Consider the following 18,869-nt stretch of genomic DNA (forward strand, 5'->3'; position numbering starts at 1 on the left):
GTCTCCAGATTATCAAAATTACTATTTGAAAAAAAGTTTTAATTGAGTTGTCTTGCTTTGTGGCCCTAAACAACTGGTTTTACCTTTTTTAAAAAAACCCAATTCAACAAATCAGTTGTTAAATGAGATTGAAAAGTTTTGTCAGCAAATCACAAACTTTGCAACTATCTTATATAATTTATTCAAGGATAATTTAATAGGTAGCTAAATTTATAATGATGCTCTGGCAATTTATATTGATACAAAAGCCACAAGAGTAATTAATAGTGAGAATGACTGTCCATGGGAATATTATTTAATATCTGAATTGAATAAAGTGATTTTTAATCTTAACCCTGTGCTATCTGTAGGTCTTATTACCATTCTCTCAGCAAATATTTACTGACCATATACAATATTCCAAGCATTAAAATAGATATTAGGAATGTAAAGATGAATAAGATAGTTCCTGCTTTCCACTCAGCGTCTTATGCAAAAGACAGATAATTATATGTGGTAAATAAAGCACCAGATGTACTATGAACACAGAGGAGGAAGACCCAGACTCTGCAGGGAAGTCAGAAAGAAAGTAGAATCACAAAAGGGTTTTTTATACATGGTTGGTAAGGCTTGACTTATCCTGAAGTATAAGTAAAAGTTTGCAAGGTATATAAGTAATATTATTGGCTAACACTTATTAAAGTGCTTACTATCAAAACAACTCTACAAAGTCATCACTATCATTATCCCCATTTTACAGATGAAGAAACAGACACAAACAGGTCAAGTTCATATAATTTGTAAATACTGCAGCAAGAATTTAGATTTAGGCACTCTGGCTCCAAAATCCATACCAAAGGACATTTTAGTAAAATTTAAGAGCAAATATGTCATACTATAGACAGAAAAAGGAGTTGACAATTGAGAGTATAAAAACTGAAAGGTATTAGCAGCAATAGACTTGGGAGTTGTTGTCCTTTATCTTGATTATACTCTTAGCAATTTTTGGTAGAGAAAAGATGTTTCCAAAATAATAAACATATGTGGTAATTTACATTTTTGCTTGATTTCCATATATCTTATTTTAATCAAATTGATAACAAGAAATGCAAGTACCTCTTTGTATGAAGACATAATCCTTTCAATAGCATCAGCTCCAGAGGCCAATAAATTTCGAGCAGTGGTAAACGCTTCTGTCCGCTCACTAACCATAGCTTGCTTTCGATCATCCTCTAGATCTAAAAGCAAATTACAAAACTGTTGAATTTTTTAAGTAACTAAATGTTGTGTTTTGTACTATGAGACTGTGACTAAAACAACCGCATGAAAATTTTTCATTAGTATCAGCAATTTCCTAGAAATTAATGAATTATTTAAAAAATAGTGTTTGTACCAGATTTTATTTAAATCTTCCTTTGTCTTATTATTTTTCTAGAAGGAGAGTTAGAAGAATTAAATCTATAGGAATTAAGACTATTTTCATTTAGCATTCTTTCAACCCTTACCAAAGTCAACGTCCTGCCCTTATTAGAGCTAGGTAATAAAATACTACTGATTCAGTCAATAAAATACCATTAACTAGAATCTAAGCAAATATTTCAAGTGTGATTTCTTTAATAGAAATGCAAAGTAGCTGACCCTCATAATCTAGCTCTGTCTACCTGTTTCAACTTTCACCCTACAGTTTAGCAACACCCCAACCATGCAATATTCTGCTTACTCTCTGGTATTTGCATATATAATATTTTCTGACTTTAATATACTTTCTTTTTTGCCAAGCTCTTTCTTAAAGAGTTAACTCTTTAGTACAGGTTTCCCTGGAAACACTTGTCTGGCTTTTCCAGTGGACTATAAGTTCTTTAAGGGGCAAGACTGTATTTTATTCATTATTCCTAGTACTCACCAGAGTGTCTAGAACACAATACTCCTTAATGTGTATTGAATGGATGGATGGATAGATAAATATCCTAAATTACTGTCAACGCAGAATTATGGTTAAAAGCCAGAAGTCAGACTAGGTTAGAGTCCAGACTCTACTACTTATTGGCAAGTAGTAAGGTTAGTAGAGCAAGCCACTAATCTTCTCCATGCTACTTCCTCATGTGTAAATGAGGGAATTAATAGTACTATCTCAAACAATTCTATCTCAGAGGGTTGTTGTGAGATTTAAAGGGGAAATGTAAACAAAGTGTTAGCCTAATCCATAGTTTATAATAATTGCTCTTAAATGTTAGGTGTTATTACTTTCTCTAAGTGTTATTGTTATTATTGTTATTATTATCTACTCCATTTAGTATTATTCTTTAAAATTATTCTTTCCAGGTCATTACTTTAATCTTGGCAGCAGTTTGATTCTCTATCCAGTCTTTCTATGGACTATCACCAAAATTCTAAATTGAAAGCTGTAAATTAATGAAGAAATTAGAATAATATAAATAGCCATGAGCCCACTTTGCTATTTATTTTGCTTGGATTTATCTCAGTGAAAAGGTTTTTTTTTTTTCTCCATGACATGCAAATATTTAACATGTGCCCTGCTATAACTACTGGATACTTTCACCTTTACTTGCTCATAGACAGCTCAGCTGAGTTTGAAAGAGATCCATGCATAATATAAGGTAAAATTCACTCAGCAGATATTTACTGAACAGCAGGATTTACAAGAAATTAGGCAAGGTGTTACAGGATATGCAAGGATTAAATGTAATTTTCAGATTCTTTCCTTAGGAAGCTTACAGTTTGATAGGAGAAAGAAGACAAGTTCCCAAATAACAATGCAGGGCAGCCTATGAGGAGAGTTAATATGACACATTTGAAGGATGCAAAAATAATTTCTCTGCAAGAGACAAGAAATGCTTCATGGAGGAGTAGACTGGGAGTGAGGCCTTGAAGACTGCATACAATTTTAAAAGATCACAAGTACAGCATAAGCAATGTCTCAAAGAAGGGAAATTTCAAGCAATGCCAATTGAATAATAACCTGGTCAAGTTACAGTATGGGTTGGTGTTAAGCACTGATTTTACTTGTGTATCAGAAAAACCATGAGTTCATGGGAACCTCCCAGTTCTAGAGTTAAGTACTGCTCTAGAAAACTATCTTTAGTTCCCTTGAAGTTAGTCTGTTTCCTTGAAGAATGAAAAAAGAAAGGCTTTGACTGTTAGTATAAGTGATGAGAGAAAGACCTGAATGGCTAAAATGGCTGGGAACAGAATGTAGATATTCTTAAACACATTTAAATGTGGGATAAAATTTAGATAGCCACAAAAAATTAACAAAGGATTCTTGCAAGCTACCAAAATAGTAACTGCTGTATCAGTTAAAGTGCTAAGAATAGTTTTGGCTCAGAGAATCTGGCTGATGATCTAAAATAATTATGGGATTTTATGAATTTGGGTTAAAAGTAGTTTGAATAATAGCTTTCACTGATAGCCTCTGTTAAGAAGAAATAAAACTGATCAGAAGAAAAGAACTACAATACTGCAGCTTGTGAAACAAAAAACACACTCACAGAAAGACAGACAAAATGAAAAGGCAAACAACTATGTACCAGATGAAGGAACAAGATAAAACGCCAGAAAAACAATTAAATGAAGTGGAGATAGGCAACGTACCAGAAAAAGAATTCAGAATAATGACAGTGAAGATGATCCAGGACCTCGTAAAAAGAATGGAGGCAAAGATTGAGAAGGTACAAGAAATGTTTAACAAAGACCTAGAAGATTTAAAGAACAAACACCTAGAAGAACTAAAGAACAAACAAACAGAGATGAATAGTACAATAACTGAAATGAAAAATACACTAGAAGGAATCAATAGCAGAATAACTGAGGCAGAAGAACAGATAAGTTACCTGGAAGACAGAATGGTGGAATTCACCGCCATGGAACAGAATAAAGAAAAAAGAATGAAAAGAAATGAGGACAGCCTAAGAGACCTCTGGGATAGCATTAAACACAACAACATTCGCATTACAGGGGTCTGAGAAGGAGAAGAGAGAGAGAAAGGACCTGAGAAAATATTTGAAGAGATTATAGTTGAAAACTTCCCTAATATGGGAAAGGAAATAGCCACCTGAGTCCAGGAAGCACAGAGAGTCTCAGTCAGGATAAACCCAAGGAGAAACATGCTGAACACATAGTCACCAAATTGAAAAAAATTAAAGACAACGAAAAATTATTAAAAGCAACAAGGGAAAAATGACAACTAACATACAAGGGAACTCCCATAAGGTTAACAGCTGATTTCTCAGCAGAAACTCTACAAGCCAGAGGGAGTAGCATGATATATTTAAAGTAATGAAAGGGAAGAACCTACGACCAAGACTACTATAGCCGACAAGGATCTCATTCAGATTTAACGGAGAAAGCAAAAGCTTCACAGACAAGCAAAAGCTAAGAGAATTCAGCACCACCAAACCAGCTCTACAACAAATGCTAAAGGAATTTCTCTAAGCAGAAAACACAAGAGGAGAAAAGGACCTACAAAAACAAACCCAATATAATTAAGAAAATGGTAATAGGAACATACATATCGATAATTACCTTAAAAGAGAATGGATTAAAAGTTCCAACCAAAGGACACAGGCTCACTGAATGGATACAAAAACAAGACCCATATATATGCTGTCTACAAGAGACCCACTTCAGACGTAGGGACACATACAGATGGAAAGTGAGGGGATGGAAAAAGATATCCCATGCAAATAGTAATCAAAAGAAAGTTTGAGTACCTATGCTCGTATCAGATAAAATAGACTTTAAATTAAAGAGTGTTATAAGAGAAAAGGAAGGACACTACATAATGATCAAGTGACCAATCCAAAAAGAAGATAAAACAATTATAAATATAAATGCACCCAAAATAGGAGCACCTCAATACATAAGGCAAATGCTAATGGCTATAAGAGAGGAAATCAACAGTAACACAATAATAGTGGGGGACTTTAACACCTTACTTACACCAATGGACAGATCATCCATACAGAAAATTAATAAGGAAACAGAAGCTTTAAATGACACAATAGACCAGATAGCTTTAATTGATATTTATGACATTCCATCCGAAAACAGCAGATTACACTTTCTTCTCAAGTGCACACAGAACATTCTCAAGGATAGATCACACTTTGGGTCAAAAATCAAGCCTTGGTAAATCTAAGAAATTTGAAATCATATCAAGCATCTTTTCTGACCACAATGCTATGAGATTAGAAATGAATTACAGGGAAAAAATCGTAAAAAAACACGAACACAAGGAGGCAAAACAATATGTTACTAAATGATCAAGAGATCACTGAAGAAATCAAAGAGGAAATCAAAAACTACCTAGAGACAAAATACAATGGAAATACAATGATCCAAAACCTATGGGATGCAGCAAAAGCAGTTCTAAGAGGGAAGTTTATAGCTATACAAGCCTACCTCGGGAAACAAGAAAAATCTCAAATCAACAATCAGCTTTACACCTAAAGGAACTAGAGAAAGAACAAACAAAACCCAAAGTTAGGAGAAGGAAAGAAATCATAAAGATCAGATCAGAAATAAATGAAATAGAAACAAAGAAAACAATAGCAAAGATCAATAAAACTAAAAGCTGGTTCTTTGAGAAGATAAACACACTTGATAAATCTTTAGCCAGACTCATCAAGAAAAAGACTGAGAGGACTCAAATCAATAAAATTAGAAATGAAAAAGGAGAAATTACAATGGACACCGCAGAAATACAAAGCATCATAAGAGACTACTACAAGCAACCCTATGCCAATAAAATGGACAACATGGAAGAAATGGACAAATTCCTAGAAAGGTATAACCTTCCAAGACTGAACCAGGAAGGAATAGAAAATATGAACAGACAAATCACAAGTAATGAAACTGAAACTATGATTACAAATCTTCCAACAAATGAAAGTCCAGGACCAGATGGCTTTAAATGTGAATTCTATCAAACATTTAGAGAAGTGCTAACAGCATCCTTCTCAAACTCTTCCAAAAATTACAGAGGAAGGAACACTCCCAATCTCCTTCTATGAGGCTACCATCACCCTGATACCAAAACCAGACAGAGATACTACAAAAAAAGAAAATTACAGACCAATATCACTGATGAATATAGATGCAAAAATCCTCAAAAAAATACTAGCAAACAGAATATAAAAACACATTAAAAGGATCATACACCATGATCAAGTGAGATTTATCCCAGGAATGCAAGGATTCTTAAATATACACAAATCCATCAATGTGATACACCATATTAACAAACTGAAGAATAAAACCAGTATGATCATCTCAATAGATGCAGAAAAAGCTTTTGACATAATTCAACACCGATTTATGATAAAAACTCTCTAGAAAGTGGGCATAGAGGGAACCTACCTCAACATAATAAAGGCCGTATATGACAAACCCACAGCAAACATCATTCTCAATGGTGAATAACTGAAAGCATTTCCACTAAGATCTGGAAAAAGACAAGGATGTCCACTATTATTCAACATAGTTTTGGAAGTCCTAGCCACAGCAATCAGAGAAGAAAAAGAAATACAAATTGGAAAAGAAGAAGCAAAACTGTCGCTGTTTGCAGATGACATGATATTATACATACAGAATCCTAAAGATGCCACCAGAAAACTACTAGAGCTTATCAATGAATTTGGTAAAGTAGCAGGATACAAAATTAGCACACAGAAATCTCTTGCATTCCTATACACTAACAATGAAAGATCAGAAAGAGAAATTAAGGAAACAATCCCATTCACCATTGCAACAAAAAGAATAAAATACCTAGGAATAAACCTACCTAAGGAGGTAAAGACCTGTACTCAGAAAACTATAAGACACTGATGAAACAAATCAAAGTGGACATATATACACTACCAAATGTAAAATAGCTAGTGGGAAGCAGCCGCATAGCACAGGGAGATCAGTTCCGTGCTTTGTGACCACCTAGAGGGGTGGGATAAGGAGGGTGGGAGGTAGACACAAGAGGGAGGAGATATGGGGATATATGTATATGTGTAGATGATTCACTTTGTTTTAAAGCAGAAACTAACACACCATTGTAAAGCAATTATACTCTAATAAAGGTGTTAAAAAAAAGATGACACAAACAGATGGAGAGATATATCATGTTCTTGGATTGGAAGAATCAATATTGTGAAAATGACTATACTACCCAAAGCAACCTACAGATTCAATACAATCCCTATCAAATTACCTGTGGCATTTTTCACAGAACTAGAACAAAAAATTTCACAATTTGTATGGAAATTCAGAAGATCCCCAATAGTGAAAGCAATCTTCAGAAAGAAAAACAGAGTTGGAGGAATCAGGCTCCCTGACATCAGACTGTACTACAAAGCTACAGTAATCAAGACAATATGGTACTGGCACAAAAACAGAAATATAGATCAATGGAACAGGATAGAAAGCCCAGAGATAAAACCACGCACCTATGGTCAACTAATCTATGACAAAGGAGGCAAGGATATACAATGGAGAAAAGACTGTCTCTTTAATAAGTGGTCCTGGAAAACTGGACAGCTACATGTAAAAGAATGAAACTAGAACACTTCCTAACACCATACACAAAAATAAACTCAAAATGGATTAAAGACGTAAATGTAAGACCGGACACTCTAAAACTCTTAGAGGAAAACATAGGAAGAACACTCTTTGACATAAATCACACAAGATCTTTTTTGACCCACCTCGTAGAGTAATGGATAAAAAACAAAAATAAACAAATGAGACCTACTGAAACTTAAAAGCTTTTGCACAGCAAAGGAAACTATAAACAAGACAAAAAGACAACCCCCAGAATAGGAGAATACATTTGCAAACAAATCAATGGACAAAGGATTAATCTCCAAAATATACAAACAGCTCATGCAGCTCAATATTAAAAAAAGAAACAACACAATCAAAAAGTGGGCACAAGACCTAAATAGACATTTCTCTAAACAAGACATACAGATGGCCAAGAGACACATGAAAAGCTGCTCAACATCACTAATTAGAGAAATGCAAATCGAAACTACAATGAGGTATCACCACACACTGGTTAGAATGGCCATCATCAAAAAATCTACAAACAATAAATGCTGGAGAGGGTGTGGAAAAAAGGGAACCCTCTTGCACTGTTGGTGGGAATATAAATTGATACAGCCACTATGGATAATAGTATGGAGGTTCCTTAAAAAACTAAAAATAGAACTACCATACGACCCAGCAATCCCACTACTGGGCATATACCCAGAAAAAAACATAATTCAAAAAGACACATGCACCCCAGTGTTCACTGCAGCACTATTTACAATAGCCAGGTCACGGAAGCAACCTAAATGCCCATTGATAGATGAATGGATAAAGAAGATGTGGTACACATATACAATGGAATATTACTCAGCCACACAAAGGAATGAAAATGGGTCATTTGTAGAGATATGGATGGACCTAGAGACTGTCATACACAGTGAAGCAAGTCAAAAAAAGAGAAACAAATATCGTATATTAATGCATGTATGTGGAATCTAGAAAAATGGTACAGACGAACCAGTTTGCAAGGCAGAAATAGAGACACAGGTGTAGAGAACAAACGTATGAGCAAACAAACGTATGGGCTTTTCCCCTGGGGGGAAAGCCCAGGGGTTGTGGTGGGATGAATTGGGAGATTGGGATTGAAATGTATACACTGATATGTATAAAACAGATAACTAATAAGAACCTACTGTATAAAAATAAATAAAATAAAATTCAAAAAAGAAATAACACTAGCACAGATGGACTGGTGTTTGGTATGGCATGGTAATTTCTATGTTGCTTTGGCAGACTATTATCTACTGGGTTTTCTCCATGCTTTCAAAATTACAAATTTGTAACAAAATTACAAATAGCTCTGGAAAGACTTCATTTGACTTATTCTACTGGTTTTTCTTTGGCAGGTAGTTTGAGAGCAGTGCAAGAGTATTTTGTCATGTACACATTAAGCAAATAACTTCTATGACAAGGCCAGATTCCTTAGTGTCAGAGATATAAATTCATGACCTAAAGCACTCGCCTATTTTGTATCCTAGGTAAACATATTTCATTTTCCTCACCAAATATTTAAAATATTTTTTCAAAAGTTCCACATTTAAGGATTTAATAGTTAACATATCTGCTCATTTTACTGCTACTTTTCATCACTGCTAATAATAAGTATGTACTGAAACAGTCACATCTGTTGCTATTTCACTGAAAAGATGAGAAAGAATTTTATAACTCAGGTTTAAGTCTATTAATTTTTAAAAGTTAAAAAAGTAGGCTATTCTTTTGTACTTTTATCCTTTGCTTTTCTAATCTGAGTTTATTTAATTTCATTTACATTTTACCTTTGTCATCTTGACAAATCTCAGCAAAAACTATAGCCTTACCCTACTTCATACCATATATAAATATCAACTCTAAATAGATTGATGATATCAATGTGAAAAGAAAAACCAATAAATTTCTAAAAGATAAAATTGGAGAGTACCTTTATGACCTTGGGTTAGACAAATGTTTCTTAAACAGGACATAAAACCATTAACCACAAAGAAAATGATTGATAAATTGAACTATATTAAAATGATAACTTCTCTTGGACACTGTTAGGAGACTGAAAAAGGAAGAATCAAGTGGGAAAAGATATTTGAGATTTTGTGTGTGTGTGTCTGACAAAAGACTTATTACAGAATACATAACAGCTTTCACAAATCAATAAGAAAAAAACAGATAAGCTAATTTAAAATTAATTTTAAAAATTATCAGCACTTCATAAGAACAGCTATCCAAATGGCCAATAAATGAATAAAAAGTGCTTAATCTTATTAGTCATCAAAGAAGTTAAAACTAAGACCACAGTAAAGTACCACTATACACTCACCATATGCCTAAGCTGAAAAAAATGCCTAAACGAAAAAGACTGACGTCAAACATTGACAAAGATGTGGAGCGACTAGAATGCTCATGCATACTATACGATACTATTTATAGAAGATTAAAAAACCAGTAAATATTAATGAATGGTCAGTAAAATAATTATCTTTGCTGTGGCATGGCAAGGGCAGGAGTAAGTGGAGTTGGGGTGGGGGGCTAATGATGAGGATAGGACTGGGAAGGGGTATGGAGGCTTCTGGGATGAAGGTAAGGTTCTATTTCTTCTGAGTCGTGATTATGTATATGTCTTAACTTTGTGACAATTGGTTGAGTGGTACACTAATGATTGTGTCTTGTTGAGATATGTGTTATACTTTAAAATCATAACTACATATATGCATAGCTACTTACAACTAAAAGTATGTCTTTGATATATATTGATAATTACTGTTATTGGTCGACAGGAGAGTAATCATATCTAAACTGACCTATAATATAACATTTTATTCGAATAATTTGACATAGGAATATGAGACATACTAATGCAGCAGGAGCTATGGATAGAATCTTGTTGCAGGTACATTTTGAGAATACAAACATCACCCATGTTACTAGGGTGATGGGTAGAATATAGCTCTATTCCTAAGAACAGTATCTCTCAGTTGCTACTTCTGATGTGCCACCTCACACTAGCAGATTACCAACACTGGCAGTGCCAGTGGCTTAGCTGCTCTCTTCCCTACTCGTTAGGTGTCTGTAATAAGGTCTGGCAGGAGAGACCTATAAGTAGCTTTCCCTGGCCTTGCCCAGAACTGCTCTTGACATAAAGAGAAGAAAAGTGGAAGTGGCCTATAACATTAAACAACTGAGATTATAGCTCCCAAGTAACTATTTTCTTCACATAATTTCAGTCTTTCTCTTAATATGAAGCAAATAAAGGGGTAATGTTCTCTATACAGATAATAGAGATGATACAAAATCAACTATTTCAATGCCTTTTTCAACCGTTTGCTCCCATGATTACTTGGTCTCAAATAAGTTAAGTCCCTTATAGAATAAGTTCTAATATAGCTAATATAGAGGCAGCATAGTGAAGGGGAAAAAAGCAAAGCACAAGGAACTACATAATGTCTTCTATCCTTAGTGCTTTCACTAACCATTTGTGTGATCTTAGGCATGCCTGGGGCTCCAGACTAGATCACCTGTAAGCTCCGCTTCTGACATGAAAATGACATGATACCATATGCAGTTTTGTAATGTGAAGTTGAATATAAACATAATCCTGTCCTTACCACAAGATTTTACTTAAAGTTGTAGCTAGATGGTGTAACCAATCTACTCCAGAACTGTTTTTCTTTTCTCCTCTCAAACAATTTATGTAGGCTATTCCTATTTGCATCTTTACCTCCAACTTCCTAATCACTTTCAAATGCCTTGCTCTTTTAACAATGATCAGGCCAGCAAACATCTATTGAGCATTTCCTATGATGCAGGCATTGCTATAAATTTTACACATGGAATCTTCCTTAATCTTCATAGCAACCCTCCTATAATTTCCCCCATCTTGGAAATGGGGAAACTGAAGCACAAAAAGGTTAAATGATTTGTCCAAAGTCACAGCCCAATAAGCAAAAGAGCCAGCATTTGAACCCAGGCAATCTGATACCAGAGCCCGCATAGTAAGAATGTAATAAATATTAACCGTTGCTTCCACCTAAATTCTTACTATTTGCCATGGACTGTTTCAAGGCACATGAAATACATTATTTATAATTTCATAACAATTCTGTAAAATATATATTATTATTCCAATAGTTAAGAAAGGAAAACTGAGGCATATAAAGTTTCTGTAACTTTCTTAAGGATGGATAACTACTAAATAGCAGAGTCAAGATTTGAACAGTGGCCTGTTTCTTCCTTTACTCTTCTCTTTCTTTCCTCTTTTCTGCTTTTTCTCCCTTTCCTCTTTGCCATCCCTCTTATTCATCCATTTTTTCCCATCTATTTTTGCATTAAAATATGTACTATCAGGCGCTTAATTTATCTCTAATGTAAGAGACAACTCAGGGCATAAGTATAAATTAAGATTGAAGACTAGATTAGGATAGATAGTATTTAATTCCAAGACCTAAAGCCTCAAAGATAATATCATTATCTAAAAAAAAACTTAATTATTTTGTCTGAGTAAAATGATAACTTAGTGTTTTCATGTGGTATGTCATCATAAGTCAAATATATTTCATAAATACATACATATGAACATTATAAGCATACACACAGTAACCTTAGAAATTATAGAAGATATCAAGACACACTCTCTTAATATTATCATATGAATTCATTTTATTCTTCTATGAAATTCTTACATTGCTTTTCTTTTTATAAAATTTTCTTTTGAAAAGAAGCTTTAAGAATTATTTTCTTTCACTTGCATCAATGTGATTATTATCACAATTTCAATCTAAAATTTTAACGCTGTTTCTTTAATTTACTATTGTATTTTCAAGATTTGTAGGATTTATTTTAAAATATCTTATTACATCACCTACAGAAGATTGTTAGATTGTTTGCATACATTGTTTACTTCTTACTGGTCTCTGTGGGGTTAATTTGTCACCATTAATAGCTGCATTTTCTCTGTTCTATGTTGAATACTCCAGGGTTTTCTAATAAGACCGGTTCTTCCAAAGGCTAACAGAACACCACTATAATTTTGTCACTGGGGTAGTTTCTAATATACATTATACATGAAACTTTTAAAATATCCATACACTGATGGATAGATATTCACTATGAATATCTGACAATTTTGTTAAATTTCTTAGTAAAACTAATCTTAAGACCATACATTTTTGTGTTTTTTTCTCTAATACTCTTTTGAAAAAGCAATTTATTTTATTTCATTATGAAAGGATTAAATCTAAAAATACTAACAATGCCTTTTTCAATAGAAGCTTTTAAAAATGATTAAAACAAATTTTGAAAACATTAAATAAACAGATAAAATTCAGTTTTCCTAGTGGTCTAAATACACTATTAGACACTTGAGTTGCACAGTACATTTGGTATATGTATAGCACTTACCACAAGGGATGGACAAATCCTACTTTACCAAAATGAACAATTTTAGGTTAAGAATGACTCAAATTTGACAGGTGTTTTTGTGAGAGTTGGTAAAGCATTAAAGCACTGTTTTAAAATATTAAAGCATATGTAATTTTTTACTTGTTTTTATTGGATGACTTCAAACAAATAACTATTAATACTTAGTTCTACACCAAAAATAACTGTAAAATAGTGTGAATTCTGTTACATTTTTCTTAGTGTTGCCTTTTGTTTTCTAGGCAATAATTGTCACCATGTCAATATTCTTGATACATGCTCTTGATACATTATTCTACTAAATCCTCACCACCCCACTCTGAAGTAGCCTTTCTGATTCTCATTTTACAGATGAGGAAACTGAGGTTTAGACAGTTTAATTAACATGACTAAAAGGATACAGACAGAAAGAGGGAAAGCAAAGACTTGAGCAAAGCTCTGTCTCACCACAAAGTCCATGTTTTTGTCTAGCTCTTTCAACACTAAGACCAATTTTGGTCAAGTGGTTTTTAAAGAGGAGGGGGAATATTTTACTTTGGAAAAAGAGAGGAAAATGCTGCTTCTTTAATTAATCCCCTTTTGTCCTGCCAATTAAGACCCAAACTCCCATCTCAAGTATTACATAACATTTTAATATTGTCCTCCTTGTCTTTATCTTTCTTAGTTGTTCCAAAGGATGAAAAATGTTGATTAAAAAAAACACTGGGACAGTGGTAGGATAGAATTAGACCCCTGAAACTTGACAATCCCTATCCCCACAATACCACCAAATAGGAGGTTTTCTATATTACCTACAAGTAGAGGAGACCTTGTTCCATGGCATGAAGCTCTCCCTGAAACAGTATTATTAGTTGTCTTATGTAGTCAACCAACTATTCAAATCACAAATCAGGGCAGATCTAATTATAGAATATTTATAGACTAAATGCATGCTATGTGCAGGACTGAAATTTACAACACATGGGGAGACTTTCTATTATACTCCTTTTGAAGGTATTGATTTGTGTTGAGTTGAACTGTAAACTAGAGAATCATTCTATATTAGGCCGTATAATTAAAATTGCTCAAGATCATCTCCCAAAAACACTACATCAGAGGTTTCTGAAATATCACAGAACTGGAAAGGTCTTTTGAGTCACTTCTTTCATATTGCTGGTCTTATTACTGGATGTTGCAAAGTCTGCCATTGTTTCTGACCATTAAGGACTATAGAATGATGACTACACAATTCACTGACATAACTCCAGCAGTGACACCTTAAAGAGAAATAATCAGAAACATATATTTAATATTAAGCATAAATGCCATTACCACCATCTGCAAAGCCAGTTGCGGTGATAATAGGTAGAGCCACCATAATTAGTCCACTGCTGCTCCAAACATACTTCATCAAGAACTGCTCTATCATAATGTACCACAAACGTTTGGATAAAATGAGGTTCATCTGATTTGCTAAAGCTTTGTAACTTTTCTGGAGTTGCTTCATTTCTACCTATGGAGACAAAAAGAGATAAGAATTAACCTAGTATGAACTATAAAAATAAATAACGTATGTTTGAGGACTTTCTTTAAAGATAATTACATACTATTTTGTTTTACTTAGTATACTATTATCTGTGATTCTAACAACCAATAAATACAGATTAATGTCAGAATTAGTCATTACTTAAGTTGTAATCACACCTATATTATTTTTTAAATGTCGATATTCAGTAAATATAATGTTAAATATAAATATATACAAGTGATTTATACTTATGTTTTCAAATTTATATGTATAAGATGTTAAAATTAAATGATATGCCATAAGACATGAATAAACAGTTAGAACCTTATCCTTTTTGATTATAGCAAAAATATCTGAAAATAAACACAAGACATGTATATGTGTAATTAGACTCCACTTTTGAATTAACTCAATTTACTGGGTTTTGTCTTAAATGCAAGAAGCCTATAACATGCTATAATTTATATCACTGAGCTCAGTGATTCAAGAATGACATAAATATGATTACTACAACATATAAGCCAATTTTCAAGTGGGAATAGAAGTCCTAAATTTGCTTTAAATTTTCTTCTTCAGATTGGTACTACTATAAAATTTTTTGTTGTTGTTATTGATGATGTTTCAAAAATAAATAATTCTGCTTTTTAATTATAATACCATTTCAACTTTAGAATAACTTACTATTTCATTTGCCAAGTCATTTGTATTAAGATTTCAAATGCATCACCTTAAAAAGTCTTTAATGTACTGCAAGTTTATGTAATCAGGTTAACTATTTAAGGGACCTGCTTAATGTTGAAAATCTTTAATATTTAAAAATAACATTCTGGAGCTCCTTTTTGCCTCTTCATCTCTAATCTTAGCTTTTCCCTCTAAGCTAGACAAAATTTCATTTCATTACCTTTTTTAATTTGTGTCAAAACATGGTACTGAACATTAAGAGTAATGGAAATGCCATTTGTAAGCCACTCTCCTGCACTTCTTAGAACTGAGGAACTCCATCATGGACCAGGCATGCAAAACTGTCACACCTGTCTTTCATATGAAAGCACTTTTTTTTTCTCTTGATAAACAAACAAACAAACAATACCATCCTAAATTTTCCATCTCAGTGGAAGTATGTTTACTTAGTTTCTAAACATATATTTTCTTCAATGTTCTAGGACCATCTACTTAGGATTTCAGTTTTAAGAAAATGCTTTAGAGATAATTCTGAGCATATTTGGATAACTGAGACTAAGTAGACTGTTTTAGAATGCTGAAAATGTTATTTTCATGAAACTTTAGAAAAGTTTGCACTCTACATATAATTCTTTAACAGCTTGTGATTAAAAAGGGTAATGAAGCATATATTTTAATACAGGTTTGAATGTCATAAGAATCTAAAACCCTAAAGAAGTGGGTCCATCAACAGTACAACAGATGGTATCTAGCACTGCAGTGGCAGCTTGAACAGTCTCACATTTCACCCGTCACCTTAATTTCTTTCTTACCTTATGTCCTCTGTAGAAGGCAATTTCTTCAACATTGGCTATAATTCTGGAGTGCACATACCGCAAATAGCCTTTCCTATGAGCTTCTTCAGCCACCAATTTACCAAATTTGGGAGAGCAGGCTTTTAACACTTTAGCAGTGGCATATACCACAAGCCCTGCTAAAAGGGTGGGCCCAATTGGGCTTGCTCCTCTGGATGTAGCAGTCTTGATGAGCGTATAGGAAGTCAGGATTACATCTAAAATAGGTTTGGTCAGATTGGAATACAAGTGAGCCACAGATTGAGAGAACATCATAATATCCTCAGTAAGAGACTGGTCAGGGTTTGCCAGCCTCCCATCCATATTGATCACCTTATAATAAGTCTGATTTGTAAAATAGGTTTCATAGGCATGGTCGACTAGGCGAGTTCTGAAGGCCAAGGCCAATTTGCCCTCTAGGTACCTTATTGCACTGTTGACAAAGGTGGCAGGGATGGCAATCATAAGCCACTTGATTAATTTGATGATGAAAGTCCGAGGCTTCTTTTCCACAATGCTTTTCACGATTTTTCCATCCAAACCAGCTACATAGATAGACAGAAAGGTTCTTGAGATTAGAGCTACCGAGTGGAGGCAGAGCCATCCTGTCTCAGTGGTCACAAGTTTAGGGAAGAGAATTTTCCGAAGTTCTAGTAGCTGTTTGAAAAAATCTGCATTCACTCCAGGCGAAGGTTTTTTACAAGTGGCCTCGGTGCAATGCAGTATTTCTCTATTCTCTGCAGCCGGGTAAGCTTCTTTTTTCTTCCAGTGGCCAGATTGCTTTAAACGCTTGCCAATGATGGGACAGAGGGTTTTCAGAGCATATGCTGCAGCCACCACGCAGGCAGCCCTTTTAGCAGTCCTCGATCTGGTCCATTTCACTCGATCAGCTGCTGCATTTAGCATATGTATCATTTTCCCAGTTACCCAAACCGGCTTCAGAAAGAATTGGTTTTAAAAGATCATGCTCCCCGGGAATCCCAAGCAAATGTTTCAGAAAGTTCTATAGCGTTCCATACTCTGCAGCGTTTCTCCTCTTCTGTTTTTTGTTTTTATTTTTTAAGATTTTGTTCTGTGACATGCAGCACAGCTCAGACTCCACTGCGTCTAGTGAGGATGATTCCCTCAGAAGCTCAAGCTGCACCAAGCAGCCCCAAGCTCCTCCCTCTCAGGCCCCTCATTGGCTGTAGGGGCGACGGGACCCCTGGAATCCTCGCCGCTTTCCTTTGAACCTTGAAAATGAAGAGAGAGCAAAACGAATTACATCCTTAAACAGTTCAGAGAGTTAAATGTCTATTTTTGGAGAGGTCGAATCAGGGCAGCTGCTGGCGACAAAACCTGCCCTAGCGACTGAGCATGCTCAGCGTCACTTAGAAACCCACAGAAGTTTCAGAAAATACATCACTTCTCTAAGGTTTCAGCAGATACCACAGAGGAAGAGCAAAAAGAAAGGGAGATTTCTAAGAGCTTAAAAACGAATGAGGGAGGAGGAACTGGGGAGATGAGGGAAGAGAGACAAGAGGATCAACATATAATGAAAAGAGTATGGAATGAATCTGAAAGGGAGCGAGATGAAAGTGACAAATGGGAGGGGCACTGGAAAAAAACAAAGTATCAAGTACTTGGATCTGTTTTTCTGCACTCCTCCCTCCCCCATTAATTATTTTTTTCCGTCTCTGTAATTTCACATGAAGTCCCAGAACCTATCAGACAAGTTGAGCCTATTTTTTGGTAAATAAATAGGAGATAAGTCTTCTGTATAATAGAAAATAATTCTTTGCTATGCATCCATTCCAAAGTTTACTTGTCCTTATAATGAAAATCTTCCAGCCCCATAACTGCTATTTTTAGCAATAGAGATCTGATGCATTGGTGATTATTTACAAGGTGACTATTAAATAAATGAGAGCAGTGTTTCACTTCTACCACCCCCTTGGGTCCTTTAGAGTTGTTACTTAGAGGTATGTTACTTTATAATCAAAAGTTAACCATTTGGGAATCAAACAGGAGTTAGATGGTAGAAATAGCTTCTCCAGGATCTTACCTCATTTTGCAAGAGTTTTTGACTTTTGTAAGCTTTTGCTTTGTTTAGGTTTACAGATAATCTACTGGCTACTTCCCATTTCCATTTTGATTATTTGATAAAAATCAAAAGCGTTTTAAAAAATTCTCTACATCCCTAATGGAGAACTTAGCTGCTAAACAGTCAAGCAAAATTTTGATATTTTTAAAAATGTAAAAGGCATGTTTTTAGGCAAAGATGAGTTATTCTCAAAAATGCAAAAACATTTTTGTTTCTCCACTGCCCCTGTTCCCCCATACACAACATACACACACATATCTAGTCAGTTGGAAGCCTGGGAAGATATGCATTAAACTAGAACAGAGGTTGGCAAATTACAACCCAACCAGTGGGCCACATTTGTCCCACCACCTATTTTTATATAGCCCAGAGCTAAGAATAGTTTTTATATTTAAAAAATGGCTGAAAATATATCAAAAGAAGAATAATATTTTGTGACATGTGAAAATTATATGAAATTTTTATACCAGGGTCCATAAATGAAGTTTTATTGGAACATAGCCATACCCACTTATTTACTTATTGTTTTTCAAGCCACGCCCATTTATTTACTTCTTGGCTTTCAAGCCACAGTGGCAGAACTGGGTAGATGAAATAGAGCCCAGAGTATTCATTATCTGGCCCTCTAGAGAAGTTTGCCAAACCCTGTGCTAGAATATAAAACTTGCCTCAGTGTTGTGATCTTCATTATTCAGTTTATGGTGAATAAAGAACTATCCTCACTTTTATTAGTAACCGTATTTTTAAACTTTCCAAACTCCTCCTTTTCCAGGTACCTATATGA

The 18,869-nt window shown here is 34.4% G+C and overlaps 1 protein-coding gene across 4 annotated transcripts in view; it reads right to left on the reverse strand.

Moving 5' to 3' along the window:
• The window catches only part of ABCD2 (ATP binding cassette subfamily D member 2), a 77,627-nt gene extending 60,554 nt beyond the window's left edge, over positions 1–17,073 (reverse strand). For 2 of the 4 annotated variants that reach the window (XM_060026163.1, XM_060026162.1), the window contains exons 1-3: positions 15,982–17,073; positions 14,293–14,473; positions 1,096–1,211 (exon numbers count right to left, since the gene is read on the reverse strand). In XM_060026163.1, the coding sequence (XP_059882146.1) occupies positions 1,096–1,211; positions 14,293–14,473; positions 15,982–16,917 (1,233 nt within the window). In that variant the 5' untranslated portion in view covers positions 16,918–17,073. Of the gene's footprint in view, positions 1–1,095; positions 1,218–14,292; positions 14,474–15,981 lie in introns of all 4 variants that reach the window. The other 2 variants (XM_060026161.1, XM_060026164.1) reach the window with 2 other exon arrangements.
• Between the last annotated feature and the right edge of the window lie 1,796 nt (positions 17,074–18,869).

Source organism: Delphinus delphis, chromosome 11 (assembly GCF_949987515.2).
Source record: "Delphinus delphis chromosome 11, mDelDel1.2, whole genome shotgun sequence".
NCBI classification, from domain to species: domain Eukaryota; kingdom Metazoa; phylum Chordata; class Mammalia; order Artiodactyla; family Delphinidae; genus Delphinus; species Delphinus delphis.